Source organism: Bombina bombina, chromosome 1 (genome assembly GCF_027579735.1).
Source record: "Bombina bombina isolate aBomBom1 chromosome 1, aBomBom1.pri, whole genome shotgun sequence".
NCBI lineage: Eukaryota > Metazoa > Chordata > Amphibia > Anura > Bombinatoridae > Bombina > Bombina bombina.
Window position 1 is genome coordinate 253,794,796 of NC_069499.1, and position 17,022 is coordinate 253,811,817.

At 37.1% G+C, this 17,022-nt stretch overlaps 1 protein-coding gene across 1 annotated transcript in view; it reads right to left on the reverse strand.

Moving 5' to 3' along the window:
* Positions 1-9,594: 9,594 nt before the first annotated feature.
* Positions 9,595-17,022, reverse strand: part of COCH (cochlin) — a 128,141-nt gene continuing 120,713 nt past the window's right edge. The window contains exons 12-13 of the mRNA XM_053711869.1: positions 10,205-10,721; positions 9,595-9,893 (exon numbers count right to left, since the gene is read on the reverse strand). Coding sequence (XP_053567844.1) covers positions 9,718-9,893; positions 10,205-10,721 — 693 coding nt within the window. The 3' untranslated portion in view covers positions 9,595-9,717. The remainder of the gene's footprint in view (positions 9,894-10,204; positions 10,722-17,022) is intronic.

Here is a 17,022-nt window from a genome sequence, read left to right on the forward strand (position 1 = left end):
ACTAACTTTTCTCCCCCAGGACAAGAAGTCTAAGGGAAAAATAGAACAAAGTCCTTTTTTAATTTCTTTTGTCAATCTAGGAAACAAAAAATCTTCCTTCTCTTTACAATGACCTGAATCTTCCTGGAAGTTTAATCTAGTTGGAACAAGGTCAAGCATTCTATGATCCTTCTTCGTTTTCCAAATCAGCATGAAGGTACTGCCCAAATCCAGATTCTTTTCTGGTAGGGGGCAGATTACACATTTTATTTATTTCTTAAGACACAGTGAGTCCACAGCTCATCATCAATTACTGTTGGGAATATCACTCCTGGCCAGCAGGAGGCAAAGAGCACGACAGCAAGGCTTTTAAGTATCACTTCCCTTCCCACAACCCCTAGTCATTCTCTTTGCCTGCGGTGCAAGGAGGAGGTGAAGTTTTTAGTGTGTCCAATCAAGACGAGGTTCTTATCTAAGGTAGTTTCGACAGGTAATGTCAACCAGGATATTATTGTTCCGCCTCTTTGTCCCAATCCTTCTTCTGCAAGGAGAGGTTGTTACATAATCAGGATGTTGTTAGAGCATTAAAGTTTTATCTTCATGCTGCCAAGGAATTTCATCAATCATCTTCTCTTTTCTGTTCTCTAGGCATAAGCGTAAAGGTCAAAAGTTAGCCACAGTTTTTTTATTTTATTGGCTACGTAGTCAGATTCGCATGACTTACTTGGAGGCGGGCTAGCAACCTCTGACCTAGATTATGGCTCATTCTACCAGCACAAAGTTTAATCGTTTTTATGTTTTTGCCTTATTAGAGACTTCATTTGGGAGAAAGGTTATTCAGGCAGTGGTGCCAAACATCTACGGACTGCCTTACCTTTTATATCCTCCCTAAAAATGTTTGTAGACTCCACAGCTTGGGTATTGGTTTCCCATATGTAAGAATAGGAATTTGTGGACTTGCACTACCATTAGAAAGAAAATGTAATTTATGCTTACCTGATTATTTTATTTCTTGGTAGTGAGAGTCCACAAACCCGCCCTGAATATAGCGTAGTGGCAGCAGTCTAATTGCACCTCTTTACCCCTTTTATCTCTTTACTTTTCCTTATCCTTGGCTTGAACTACTGGGAGGGTAGGGGAAGTAGGAGGGATATTTCAATTCTCCTTTACTGGTGACCAGGTGAAGTATTTCCCATGTGTAAGAATAGGAATTTGTAGATTCTCAATACCCAGAAAGAAAATGGTGGTGAGAGTCTATGAGACCCACCTAATCTCATTTATTTGTTTTTTAAGCAGAATTTCCCCTGCTTTGTCCTTTCCTGCCTTTCTACTTCTCCTTTCTTGGCTATATGTCACACTAGAGTACCAGAGTGGTGTGAGAAATTAAGTGCTCTTGGAGCTTTGAAAATCTTTGCCTCCTAGTGGTCATTAGTTGAATCCCAGGAGTAATGGCTTGTGGGATCTTGCCACCATGAAATAAATTAACTTATCAGGTAAGCATAATTTATTTTAATTTTTTTCTAACATGTTTTAGTTCACCTTCTTGTGATTAGAATGTTTGTATTGCTATCGTCTTGCTAACTAGAGATGGCTGTTTGTTATGTGAACTGGAGAAGAAAATTCAGACAGTAATAGCTTTATGACCACTATTGCATTTGCAGATGTTTCTGTTGACAAAATGCTTCAAGAAATACATCATTAATATCTTCGCCAGGGCATTTATTTAAAAATGTAAGTACTTTGGTCAAATGCATTCTAAATTCCACACACACAGACACACACACACATATATATATATCACAAATAATCTTTCTTTCATGTAATTAGCAAGAGTCCATGAGCTAGTGACGTATGGGATATACATTCCTACCAGGAGGGGCAAAGTTTCCCAAACCTCAAAATGCCTATAAATACACCCCTCACCACACCCACAATTCAGTTTTACAAACTTTGCCTCCTATGGAGGTGGTGAAGTAAGTTTGTGCTAGATTCTACGTTGATATGCGCTCCGCAGCAAGTTGGAGCCCGGTTTTCCTCTCAGCGTGCAGTGAATGTCAGAGGGATGTGAGGAGAGTATTGCCTATTTGAATGCAGTGATCTCCTTCTACGGGGTCTATTTCATAGGTTCTCTGTTATCGGTCGTAGAGATTCATCTCTTACCTCCCTTTTCAGATCGACGATATACTCTTATTTATATACCATTACCTCTACTGATTCTCGTTTCAGTACTGGTTTGGCTTTCTACAAACATGTAGATGAGTGTCCTGGGGTAAGTAAATCTTATTTTCTGTGACACTCTAAGCTATGGTTGGGCACTTTGTTTATAAAGTTCTAAATATATGTATTCAAACATTTATTTGCCTTGACTCAGAATGTTCAACATTCCTTATTTTCAGACAGTCAGTTTCATATTTGGGATAATGCATTTGAATTAATCATTTTTTCTTACCTTCAAAAATTTGACTCTTTTTTTCCCTGTGGGCTGTTAGGCTCGCGGGGGCTGAAAATGCTTCATTTTATTGCGTCATTCTTGGCGCGGACTTTTTTGGCGCAAAAAATCTTTTCAGTTTCCGGCGTCATACGTGTCGCCGGAAGTTGCGTCATTTTTTGACGTTATTTTGCGCCAAAAATGTCGGCGTTCCGGAAGTGGCGTCATTTTTGGCGCCAAAAGCATTTAGGCGCCAAATAATGTGGGCGTCTTATTTGGCGCTAAAAAAAATATGGGCGTCGCTTTTGTCTCCACATTATTTAAGTCTCATTTTTCATTGCTTCTGGTTGCTAGAAGCTTGTTCTTTGGCATTTTTTCCCATTCCTGAAACTGTCATTTAAGGAATTTGATCAATTTTGCTTTATATGTTGTTTTTTCTCTTACATATTGCAAGATGTCTCACGTTGCATCTGAGTCAGAAGATACTTCAGGAAAATCGCTGTCTAGTGCTGGACCTACCAAAGCTAAGTGTATCTGCTGTAAACTTTTGGTAGCTATTCCTCCGGCTGTTGTTTGTATTAATTGTCATGACAAACTTGTTAATGCAGATAATATTTCCTTTAGTAAAGTACCATTGCCTGTTGCAGTTCCTTCAACATCTAAGGTGCAGAATGTTCCTGATAACATAAGAGATTTTGTTTCTGAATCCATCAAGAAGGCTATGTCTGTTATTTCTCCTTCTAGTAAACATAAAAAATCTTTTAAAACTTCTCTCCATACAGATGAATTTTTAAATGAACATCATCATTCTGATTCTGATGATTCTTCTGGTTCAGAGGATTCTGTCTCAGAGATTGATGCTGATAAATCTTCATATTTATTTAAAATGGAATTTATTCGTTCTTTACTTAAAGAAGTACTAATTGCTTTAGAAATAGAGGATTCTGGTCCTCTTGATACTAATTCTAAACGTTTAGATAAGGTATTTAAATCTCCTGTGGTTATTCCAGAAGTTTTTCCTGTTCCTAATGCTATTTCTGAAGTAATTTCCAAAGAATGGGATAAATTGGGTAATTCATTTACTCCTTCTAAACGTTTTAAGCGATTATATCCTGTGACGTCTGACAGATTAGAATTTTGGGACAAAATCCCTAGAGTTGATGGGGCTATTTCTACCCTTGCTAAACGTACTACTATTCCTACGTCAGATGGTACTTCCTTTAAGGATCCTTTAGATAGGAAAATTGAATCCTTTCTAAGAAAAGCTTATCTGTGTTCAGGTAATCTTCTTAGACCTGCTATATCATTGGCTGATGTTGCTGCAGCTTCAACTTTTTGGTTGGAAACTTTAGCGCAACAAGTAACAGATCATGATTCTCATAATATTATTATTCTTCTTCAGCATGCTAATAATTTTATCTGTGATGCCATTTTTGATATTATTAGAGTTGATGTCAGGTTTATGTCTCTAGCTATTTTAGCTAGAAGAGCTTTATGGCTTAAGACTTGGAATGCTGATATGGCTTCTAAATCAACTCTACTTTCCATTTCTTTCCAGGGTAACAAATTATTTGGTTCTCAGTTGGATTCTATTATCTCAACTGTTACTGGTGGGAAAGGAATTTTTTTACCACAGGATAAAAAATCTAAGGGTAAAAACAGGGCTAATAATCGTTTTCGTTCCTTTCGTTTCAACAAAGAACAAAAGCCTGATCCTTCATCCTCAGGAGCAGTTTCAGTTTGGAAACCATCTCCAGTCTGGAATAAATCCAAGCCTGCTAGAAAGGCAAAGCCTGCTTCTAAGTCCACATGAAGGTGCGGCCCTCATTCCAGCTCAGCTGGTAGGGGGCAGGTTACGTTTTTTCAAAGAAATTTGGTTCAATTCTGTTCACAATCTTTGGATTCAGAATATTGTTTCAGAAGGGTACAGAATTGGTTTCAAGATGAGACCTCCTGCAAAGAGATTTTTTCTTTCCCGTGTCCCAGTAAATCCAGTGAAAGCTCAAGCATTTCTGAATTGTGTTTCAGATCTAGAGTTGGCTGGAGTAATTATGCCAGTTCCAGTTCCGGAACAGGGGATGGGGTTTTATTCAAATCTCTTCATTGTACCAAAGAAGGAGAATTCCTTCAGACCAGTTCTGGATCTAAAAATATTGAATAGTTATGTAAGGATACCTACGTTCAAAATGGTAACTGTAAGGACTATCTTGCCTTTTGTTCAGCAAGGGCATTATATGTCCACGATAGATTTACAGGATGCATATCTGCATATTCCGATTCATCCAGATCATTATCAGTTCCTGAGATTCTCTTTTCTGAACAAGCATTACCAGTTTGTGGCTCTGCCGTTTGGCCTAGCTACAGCTCCAAGAATTTTTACAAAGGTTCTCGGTGCCCTTCTGTCTGTAATCAGAGAACAGGGTATTGTGGTATTTCCTTATTTGGACGATATCTTGGTACTTGCTCAGTCTTTACAAAGATGCAAGTCTCACGGGTTGGGGAGCTGTGTGGGGATCTCTGACGGCACAAGGAGTTTGGGAATCTCAGGAGGTGAGATTACCGATCAATATTTTGGAACTCCGTGCAATTTTCAGAGCTCTTCAGTCTTGGCCTCTTCTGAAGAGAGAATCGTTCATTTGTTTTCAGACAGACAATGTCACAACTGTGGCATACATCAATCATCAAGGAGGGACTCACAGTCCTCTGGCAATGAAAGAAGTATCTCGAATTCTGGTTTGGGCGGAATCCAGCTCCTGTCTAATCTCTGCGGTTCATATCCCAGGTATAGACAATTGGGAAGCGGATTATCTCAGTCGCCAAACGTTGCATCCGGACGAATGGTCTCTTCACCCAGAGGTATTTCTTCAGATTGTTCAAATGTGGGAACTTCCAGAAATAGATCTGATGGCGTCTCATCTAAACAAGAAACTTCCCAGGTATCTGTCCAGATCCCGGGATCCTCAGGCGGAGGCAGTGGATGCATTATCACTTCCTTGGAAGTATCATCCTGCCTATATCTTTCCGCCTCTAGCTCTTCTTCCAAGAGTAATCTCCAAGATTCTGAAGGAATGCTCGTTTGTTCTGCTGGTAGCTCCGGCATGGCCTCACAGGTTTTGGTATGCGGATCTGGTCCGGATGGCCTCTTGCCAACCGTGGACTCTTCCGTTAAGACCAGACCTTCTGTCGCAAGGTCCTTTTTTCCATCAGGATCTGAAATCCTTAAATTTAAAGGTATGGAGATTGGACGCTTGATTCTTGGTCAAAGAGGTTTCTCTGACTCTGTGATTAATACTATGTTACAGGCGCGTAATTCTGTATCTAGAGAGATATATTATAGAGTCTGGAAGACTTATATTTCTTGGTGTCTTTCTCATCATTTTTCTTGGCATTCTTTTAGAATACCAAGAATTTTACAGTTTCTTCAGGATGGTTTAGATAAGGGTTTGTCCGCAAGTTCCTTGAAAGGTCAAATCTCTGCTCTTTCTGTTCTTTTTCACAGAAAGATTGCTATTCTTCCTGATATTCATTGTTTTGTACAAGCTTTGGTTCGTATAAAACCTGTCATTAAGTCAATTTCTCCTCCTTGGAGTTTGAATTTGGTTCTGGGGGCTCTTCAAGCTCCTCCGTTTGAACCTATGCATTCATTGGACATTAAATTACTTTCTTGGAAAGTTTTGTTCCTTTTGGCAATCTCTTCTGCCAGAAGAGTTTCTGAATTATCTGCTCTTTCTTGTGAGTCTCCTTTTCTGATTTTTCATCAGGATAAGGCGGTGTTGCGAACTTCGTTTGATTTTTTACCTAAAGTTGTGAATTCCAACAACATTAGTAGAGAAATTGTGGTTCCTTCATTATGTCCTAATCCTAAGAATTCTAAGGAGAAATCGTTGCATTCTTTGGATGTTGTTAGAGCTTTGAAATATTATGTTGAAGCTACTAAGTCTTTCCGTAAGACTTCTAGTCTATTTGTTATCTTTTCCGGTTCTAGAAAAGGCCAGAAAGCTTCTGCCATTTCTTTGGCATCTTGGTTGAAATCTTTAATTCATCTTGCCTATGTTGAGTCGGGTAAAACTCCGCCTCAAAGGATTACAGCTCATTCTACTAGGTCAGTTTCTACTTCCTGGGCGTTTAGGAATGAAGCTTCGATTGATCAGATTTGCAAAGCAGCAACTTGGTCCTCTTTGCATACTTTTACTAAATTCTACCATTTTGATGTATTTTCTTCTTCTGAAGCAGTTTTTGGTAGAAAAGTACTTCAGGCAGCGGTTTCAGTTTGAATCTTCTGCTTATGTTTTTCATTAAACTTTATTTTGGGTGTGGATTATTTTCAGCAGGAATTGGCTGTCTTTATTTTATCCCTCCCTCTCTAGTGACTCTTGTGTGGAAAGATCCACATCTTGGGTAATCATTATCCCATACGTCACTAGCTCATGGACTCTTGCTAATTACATGAAAGAAAACATAATTTATGTAAGAACTTACCTGATAAATTCATTTCTTTCATATTAGCAAGAGTCCATGAGGCCCGCCCTTTTTTTTGTGGTGGTTATGATTTTTGTATAAAGCACAATTATTCCAATTCCTTATTTTATATGCTTTTGCACTTTTTTATCACCCCACTTCTTGGCTATACGTTAAACTGATTTGTGGGTGTGGTGGGGGTGTATTTATAGGCATTTTGAGGTTTGGGAAACTTTGCCCCTCCTGGTAGGAATGTATATCCCATACGTCACTAGCTCATGGACTCTTGCTAATATGAAAGAAATGAATTTATCAGGTAAGTTCTTACATAAATTATGTTTTTTTGTGTTTAATTTTAAAAGAAATGCATACTGGTACTTTTTATTCTTAAGTTTTAGCTTAATAACAAGTAGCTTATTCCTGATAACTTACTTCAACCTAATTTTATTTTAAAATGCAATGTCTGTCACAGTTTTGTGCCGAGTTGGATTGACACATCCTGAAAATAATGATTTTCTACCCTATTTAGTTTCATTATCCCATAAAGATGAAGACCCAAAGGTTATTTTTATGATAAACTCAAAAGATGGCAGTTACTTGTCTATGCAGCATAGAGAGGGCAAGGCATAAAACAATGCAGTGACTTTAAAAGTACACTGAACCCTGATTCAGATAGAGCATACCATTTTAAACAACCCTCCCGTTTACTTATATTCTCAAATTTGATGAATGCTCTTTGTATCCTTTAATGAAGGCATAACAATGCACTACTTGGATCTTCCTGAACACAGCCAGTGAGTAAATGAAAAGAAGCTAGCAGCAGCTAGCTCCCAGTAATTCATTACCAAGATTTCAAAGCAAATTTGATCATTGAAGTAACTTAATCTGTGCAAAAGAGGGCTACCAAAATGGTACATGGTCTAAAAAATAAAACTTTCCTGGAGAGGAGTCTGCTCGTTTTGCTATATAACCACTTTCAGTGGGTGTTCGAGCTATCCTTTACAACAGAGCTAAACTGGGAACTTCTAAGTACGTTTTTAAACGGTTTTATAGTGGATTTTTATATCAGTATCTGTGCGTATTCTTCTTTATAGTAGTGTCTATTTCATGCACTTATATAAAAATTGGTGTATACTGTCCCTTTAACTGATATTGTGACTGGTTTAGAAAGGGAAAAGTATATAGTACTAGCTGGGTTTTTTTTTTTTTTTTTTAAATTACTACTAGTATTTTTCTTTGATTTTCAACTTTTATTTACACTATTCAAAGATTATGGTGATTAGGGCTCTTTAAATTACTCAAACTTAAAGGGACAGTCAACACCAGAATTTTAGTTTTTTTAAAAGATAGATAATCCCTTTATTGCCCATTCATCAGTTTTGCATAACCAACACAATTATAATACATGTTTTACCTCTGTAATTACCTTGTATCTAAGCCTCTACAGACTGCCCCCTTATTTCAGTTCTTTTCGCAGACTTGCATTTTAGCCAATCAGTGCTCACTAATCTGTAAATTCATATGCATGATCTATATCTATATGAAACACATGAACTAACGCACTCTAGTGGTGAAAAACTGTCAAAATGCATTTAGATTAGAGGCGGCCTTCAAGGTCTTAGAAATTAGCATATAAACCTCCTAGATTTAGTTTTCCAGGCCCATTTATCAAGCTCCGTATGGAGCTTGAAGGGCCGTGTTTCTGGCGAGTCTTCAGACTCGCCAGAAACACAACTTATGAAGCAGCGGTCAAAAGACCGCTGCTCCATAACCCTGTCCGCCTGCTCTGAACAGGCGGACAGGAATCGCCAGACATCAACCCGATCGAATACGATCGGGTTGATTGACAGCTCCCTGCTGGCGGCCGATTGGCCGCGAGTCAGCAGGGGGCGGCGTTGCACCAGCAGCTCTTGTGAGCTGCTGGTGCAATGTTAAATGCGGAGAGCGTATTGCTCTCCGCATTTAGCGAGGTCTTGCGGACCTGATCCGCAGTGTCGGATCAGGTCCGCAAGACCTTTGATAAATGGGCCTGTTCAACTAAGAATACCAAGAGAACAAAGCAAAATTCGTGATAAAAGTAAATTGGAAAGTTGTTTTAGATTGCATGCCCTATTTGAATGATGAAAGTTTATTTTGGACTTGACTGTCCCTTTAACAATATGCAAAATAATTTGGATGAAGCTCATTCACAACCATACTGCTAACTTGATTAATTGACTGGACGATACTGTCATCTTGTGGTAGATTTAGAAACTGCAACTATATTGCTTCATATTCTTTCTATTTGGTTGCCTGACAAATTCAATTCTATTAGTGTAGCTATTTGCCAATAATGTAGTTGTTTAACTAGATCACATAAGATCTGTACTATTATGCAGATTAACCAATCCTTATTACAATGCCTTGGAGGAAGTAAAATTGTACAACTAGGATAGGATGTTAACACAAAATGAAACGTGCACTCATTAAATGCATATTACCCAAATGTGATAGTAACTGTTTTTATTTTATAAAAAATATATTTTATATTTTTTTTTTTACCAGTTATGAAATGTTGCTTGTTGATAGCCTTGAAGGTTGAAGTGCTTAAGCAGCATAACATTTTGGATAATTATGGTAGCTTAAAGAGTTCATTCAAAATCATTTTCTTGTTTTCCACCTTTAACACCATATAGACCTGTAAAGGATAACACTTTGCTGTACACTGTATAATAATTATTATTATTTTTAAACACAAAATACTCCATGTAAATAAACAATACTGAATGTTATGTGAGCCTCCTTGTATCCCCTTTAGCTGATATGCATAGATATTGTGTACTGTCCTGACAGGTACTTCTGCGCAGGGATTCTCACTTATGGGAATCCAGATAGTCTCTGCATATCCCACGAACTATATCAGGGACAATTTGTTCCAACCCTGGGAACTCCCTTGTGAAGAAAGTGTGTGAATTTTTCGGTTCAGATGCCATATCTTTCAGGTCTTCGAGGGGTGCCCATGCAATACCCACTGCAAATACTGTCACACCTGGAACGGGGAAAAAAGTGTGACATTTTAGTAGCTGTACAATGATAGATGTAAAACATTCTTAAAAACAAATAGATGCTAGATTGAAAACTCCAAATATTATAAAGCCATAAAAAAAATAATTTATCTCAAACATTTTGTCTTTTTGCACATTCTAAAGGAAGATAGTTTGATGTTCACATAACTAATCATTTAGCAATATCTAAAATTAGTAACAAAATCTATTGAATCCCAAACTTATCTCACATTTTATTGTTAGACCTTTACGCATGCATTGCTGAGTAGGGTGATCGTGACAACATTTAGCTTACCTGCTGTGTGGGCTGCAATGGCTGGTCCCCTGACATCATCATAAGACTGCCCATCTGTGATTATGACTAGGAAGTTCTTGTTGTGGCCATCCTTTGTCGGATGAAAGAGGGTACGCACAGCAAAGTTGATGGCATCTCCAGTGGCAGTGCCTCCACTCATGTAGCGGATACTACGTAGAGCCCTAAGAACATCCTCCTTGTTGGTGTAGTCATTGAAACCTACCTCTGTGCGTTGGTCATAGGTAAACTGAACAGCTCCCACTTTGGCTCCAACATCTGAGACCTCAAAAGGGCGCACAATATTTGCAATGAACTCTAGCACCAGGCGGAAATTCAGATCTCCAACACTGCTGGAACCATCAATAAGGAAACCAATGTTGACAGAGTTATAGCATGTCTTGCTGCAGAGTAGGTGCTCATGGGAGCAAAGCTTCTGCATTAGTGGTTTCACGTACTTGGTAGTGCCAAACCAACTTGGTATGTGGTAGGAAAAGAAACTGTTGTTTTTGCAGACAGCCTGAGTGAGAAATAAAAACAAAATTTATGATTACCTGATGATAAATTAATTTCTTTCATGATGGCGGAAGACCACAAATCATCATGTGTGGGAATTCCCCTCTTGATCACTAGGAGGAGGCAAAAATATACCTCAACACACCAGAGCTTCAACTCCCTCCTACTTTCGATGACCCTTAGCCATACATATAGCTAAGTAGATGAGTAAAAGATAAAGCGGGCAAAACAAATATACCAAAGCAGTGAAGTCAACGAGATCACCATGAAATAGGGGGGATAAACAGTGAAGATATGTTACTGATCAGGAGCTACAGCCTGCAGAACTTTCCTGCCAAAACCAGCCTTAGAAGAAGCATACACATCAAAGTGATACAACTTTGAAAAAGTGTATAAAATACCAAGTAGCTGCTAAATAGTAATCCTAGGTGAGCTCAGAATCTTGCACATGTCATTAGCCATTTAGCCAGTGGTATTGTCAACAGAGGGCTAAGCATATGTGCACGCTCCTGAGCTTACTTAGGATTACTTTTTAAAGGGACAGTTAAAGTCAAAACGAAACATTTATGACTTGGATAGAGCATGCAATTTTAAACAACTTTCCAATTAACTTCTATTATCGATTTTTCTTAGTACCCTTGGTATCCTTTGTTAAAGATTAGGTAAGCTCAGGAGTGTGCACATGTCTTTAGTCATCTGGCAATGTTTATAGCAATGTTATACATACTTGCAAAACCTGCTGCCATAAAGTGTCTGTAGCATTCTTGGCAGCAGTGTTTGTGTCTATGTATAATGTTGCTTTTATATACTGGTGCAAACACTCCTGCCAGATGGCTAAAGACACGTGCACGCTCCTTAGCTCATGTAGGATTACTCTTTAACAGAGGATACCAAGAGAACTAAACAAAACTGATTATAGAAATAATTTGGAAAGTTGTTTAAAATGTCATGCACTAGCCAATCCATTTTAGTTTATAAGGACAGTAAAGTCAAAATTTTTATGATTCAGATAGGGCATGTCATTTTAAACAACTTTCCAATTTTTATTTGTCATCTTGTTCTCTTGGTATTCTTAGTTTGAAAGCTAAACCGAGGTAGGCTTATATTCTTATTTCATAGCCCTTGAAGGCCGCCTCTTGTCTGAATGACTAACATCTTAGCCAGGGCATTTATTTAAAAATAAAAATGTAAGTACTTTGGTCAAATGCATTCTAAATTACTTATATATTTATATATATGTATGTATATATATATATATATATATATATATATATATATATATACATACATACACATAAATGTATAATACAGATATCTTTTTTTATGTGTTTAATTTAAAAAAAATGCACACTGGTACTTTCTATTCATGCTCTAGCCAATCCATTTTAGTTTAAAAGGACAGTAAAGTCTAAGTTTGTATGATTCAGAAAGGGCATGTCATTTTAAACAACTTGTTCTATTGGTATTCTTAGTTGAAAGCTAAACCTAGGTAGGCTCATATTCTTATTTCAAAGACATTGACATTGTTTTAGTTTAAAAGGACAGTAAAGTCCAAATTTTTATGATTCAGATAGGGCATGTCATTTTAAACAACTTTCCCAAAAAAAATTTTGGTCAATATTTCAAAGCCCTTGAAGTCAGCCTTTTGTCTGAATGCATTTGACAGTTTTTCACAGCTAGAGGGCATTAGTTAACGTGTGCCATATATATAACATTGTGCTGACGCTCACGCAATTTATTTAAGAGTCAACACTAATTGGCTGAAATGCAAGTCTGTCAAAATAACTGAAATAAGGGGGCAGTCTGCAGAGATTTAGATACAAGGTAATCACAGATGTAAAAAGTGTGTAACTATAACAGTGTTGGTTATGCAAAACCGAGGAATGGTAAATAAAGGGATTATCTTTCTTTTTAAACAATAACATTTTTAATGTTAATTGTCTGTTTTAATTTTGGCTTTACTGACCATTTAACAAAGGATACAAGACAACTACATTCTGTGTTCTATCCAATCCATTTAAGTTTAATTTTGACTTTACTGTCCCTTTAGGTTTTAAACCAGGCTGATAAAGTAATAGCCATAGCTTTCTGACCCTTGCGAGGCCCAGAACAAATGAATAAAGAGAAGAAGAAAGTCTGAAATCTTAGAGCCCTTACAACATTCACATTGTGAAAAAGATGCTCCTTAGAGATCTTAGGGGCTGGAAAAAAGAAGGAACCACAATTTCCTGGTTGTTAGTATCTGTAGATACTACCTTAGAGGAAGTAAGGAATATCTAGTGTGAAGAACAACCTTATCCTGATAAAAAAAAAAATCAGAAAAAAAGGTTTGCATGACAAAGTAGAAAGATCAAACACTTCTAGCTGAAAAAAATGTTAGAATTGTCGCCCTGGGCACGTGCCTTGTTGGGACTTGGGCCATAATTTGCACCTGTTTTAAAGCATTTAAAACATCCCACAATACAGCTAAAGCTTTAAATTAAAGGACATATTTTTCTACAGCAGCAGGGTCCTGAGACTCAGAGAGCATATCCTCAGAATAAGAGGCCTTAGAAACACTCCTATCAATAGGTAACTTAAAGGGGCTGTTCCTAAAGATAGACCACCTTCAAATCCTTGCAAATATATGTACTTAAGAGTGAATATTCACCTTAACTTTTGTTGAAAGTTCAGATGAACCTCCTCGAAGCAACTTTGATAAGGCAAAAACCCTTGCACACTCGGAAACGCAGCAAAACCCTGTTTAGGTTTAGAAATAGACTCAGGGCATGAGATACATAGCTGAGCAGTGGCACACACCTTAGGATCCTTACAAAGCAAACACAAACTGGAAGGGGTTAAGGGATCAGAGACTCTCCCTTCTAAAAGACCAGCTTACACACCAGAGGCCTGAGCTGCTCCTTGTTTGCTCCATAATTACAGTAAGGAAATAAATTGCGTATCAGAGATGGACTGAAACAAATGAGTAGCACAAAGCACACAGTTAACTGTCAAGGGAAGAGAAGTGAAAAACTGATATTTTTTCTTTCATGATTTAGAAAGAAAATGCAATTTTAAACATCTTTCTAATTTACTTCTATTATCTAATTTGTTTTATTCTCTTGATATTCTTTGCTGAAAAGCATATCTAGATATGCTCAGTAGCTGCTGATTGGTTGCTGCACATAGAAGTCTCGTGTGATTGGCTCACCCATGTGCATTGCTTTTTCTTCAACTAAGGATATCTAAAAAATGAAGCAAAATAAATAATAGAAGTAAATTGTAATGCTGTTTAAATTTGTATTCTCTATCTGAATCATGAAAGAAAGATTTTGGGTTTAGTGGCCCTTTAAGAGGGAAACTAACAATAATAAGGTGCTGTCAATTAATGGCAAATAACAAAGCACATAAAGAGTTAAATAAAAAGGTTATTCCAAATTTGAAACCAAGCTCTGTGGATCAGGGTACCCTACTGTCTCCACCGATCCTCAGAGACTTCCTCACATGCTATATAGGTTACAACAACACAGACAAAATATATATGTTCCCAGACTATGTGAAGTATGTGTACTGTTCATACTAATAGCCAGTGGGTTATGAAGTTGTAAAGTACTTATCTTTCAGCACCTTCATCCTCTGTGCTTACCTCAACTACAGTAACTTGCTTCTAGTAGACTACCCAATCCTATGCAGTGCAAGAATGATGACATGGCTCTTAAATAAATAACATCATCTACAGCCCAGGAGATTGGTGGATAAGCCCACATTTCACCTGGGTAGGACTGTGGATGCCACAAAAAGCAGCTCATTGTAGACCAGAGGATTGGTGGACAAATCCACATTTCTTTCATGTAATTAGCATGAGCTAGTGACGTATGGGATATACATTCCTACCAGGAGGGGCAAAGTTTCCCAAACCTCAAAATGCCTATAAATACACCCCTCACCACACCCACAAATCAGTTTTACAAACTTTGCCTCCTATGGAGGTGGTGAAGTAAGTTTGTGCTAGATTCTACGTTGATATGCGCTCCGCAGCAGGTTGGAGCCCAGTTTTCCTCTCAGCATGCAGTGAATGTCAGAGGGATGTGAGGAGAGTATTGCCTATTTGAATTCAATGATCTCCTTCTACGGGGTCTATTTCATAGGTTCTCTGTTATCGGTTGTTGAGATTCATCTCTTACCTCCCTTTTCAGATCGACGATATACTCTTATATATACCATTACCTCTACTGATTCTCGTTTCAGTACTGGTTTGGCTTTCTACTACTTGTAGATGAGTGTCCTGGGGTAAGTAAGTCTTATTTTCTGTGACACTCTAAGCTATGGTTGGGCACTTTTATATAAAAGTTCTAAATATATGTGTTCAAACATTTATTTGCCTTGACTCAGGATGTTCAACATTCCTTATTTCAGACAGTCAGTTTCATATTTGGGATAATGCATATGAATTAATCAATTTTTTTCTTACCTTAAAATTTGACTTTTTCCCTGTGGGCTATTAGGCTTGCGGGGGCTGAAAATGCTTCATTTTATTGCGTCATTCTTGGCGCGGACTTTTTTGGCGCAAAATTTTTTTTCTGTTTCCGGCGTCATACGTGTCGCCGGAAGTTGCGTCATTTTTTTGACGTTTTTTTGCGCCAAAAGTGTCGGCGTTCCGGATGTGGCGTCATTTTTGGCGCCAAAAGCATTTAGGCGCCAAATAATGTGGGCGTCTTTTTTGGCGCTAAAAAATATGGGCGTCACTATTGTCTCCACATTATTTAAGTCTCATTATTTATTGCTTCTGGTTGCTAGAAGCTTGTTCACTGGCATTTTTTCCCATTCCTGAAACTGTCATTTAAGGAATTTGAACAATTTTGTTTTATATGTTGTTTTTTCTATTACATATTGCAAGATGTCTCCGTTTGTCCCTGAGTCAGAAGCCACTTCTGGAAAAATGCTTAACTGAGTTTCAGTTCTACCAAAGCTAAGTTCATTTATTTTAAATGTTATAAATGTTTATCTTTAGCTATGGTTTGTAATAAGTTATTATGATATACTTTTACATGCAGATTCCATTAGTATTTATGCTTTATACATTTCCATTCTTAAGTGCAAGAAATGTTTAGAAGATTTATAAGAAATATTTTTTCTGATTAAGGTTATGTCTGACTTTGTGCCTTCTAATACGATTTTTAGGTCTTTTTCACTTCTTTTTTAATTATTGAAGTTTCAAATGACCAACAACATACTGATTTATCCTTCTCTGATGATGTTTTTTTCTCTTTCAGAAATTCTCTTCATCAGATATTGACACTAACAAATCTACTTTTTTTATATAATTTTTTTATTATTAAAGTACATTTGTTCTTTGTTGAAGAGGTGTTGATTATTTTGGATATTAAGGTAACTAGTTCTTTAAGACTAGCTGACACTATTTCTGCCTTTTTATTTCTTCTGTGATTTCAGAGGTTTTCTTTCCAATTCCCCATACTAGGGAATGGAATAGGCTGAGAATTTTCTTTTATTTTTAAACTATATTCTTTGTCAGCAGTTAAATTCAATTTGGAGGGTTCTCCAATTTATTGGAGCTATCTCTACTCCTACTAATTATGCTATTGTTTTTATATCAAAATAGTATTTATTTTCCTATATATAGTTGTATCTTATCTTTGGAAAATTATTTAGTTTCAGGTACTTTTCTTGGTCCTGTGATATTGCAATTGCTTCATTTTTTCTGTTTACTTTAAGATCAAGTATCAGATCATGATTTATTTTAGCATTGTTAAGGGACAACATTAACTAGACTAGGTGCCGTTGCATTTGTCTTGTTGTTTTGCATTTTGCAAGTCCTCTGTTTTGACTGGTCCTTTAAACTGGACTATCATGCTAATGATTTCATTTGTGTCTTCATTTTATTGAATATATTCGCAAATGAGGGCTAATCTATGTCTTTAGCTATTTTAGCTAGAAGAATTCTGTGATTTTTAAAAAAAAATCCATATTTCTTTTGTTCTAAGATAATCAATTATAATTGGATTCAATTCTTAACTGTTACTATGGGCTTCAAGATTGAGTTCTAAGACTAAAACTTTAAGCTTATACTAGTTTGGTTGTTCTTATTAAGGAACGAATCCTGAGTTCTTTCCCAAGTAACATGTTTTTAATTGGGGTTCGAAATTAGCTCCCTAATGTTGCGATGCACGTGCCGTATTCCAGCTTGGCTGGTAAGGGGCAGGTAAAGACTTCTTTGAAATTTATTTGGTTCTATTTTGTCCAAATTTCTTTGATTTTATTCCAGTAAGGCTAACACTTTCTTTCAGTGTGTTTCTGTCCTATATATT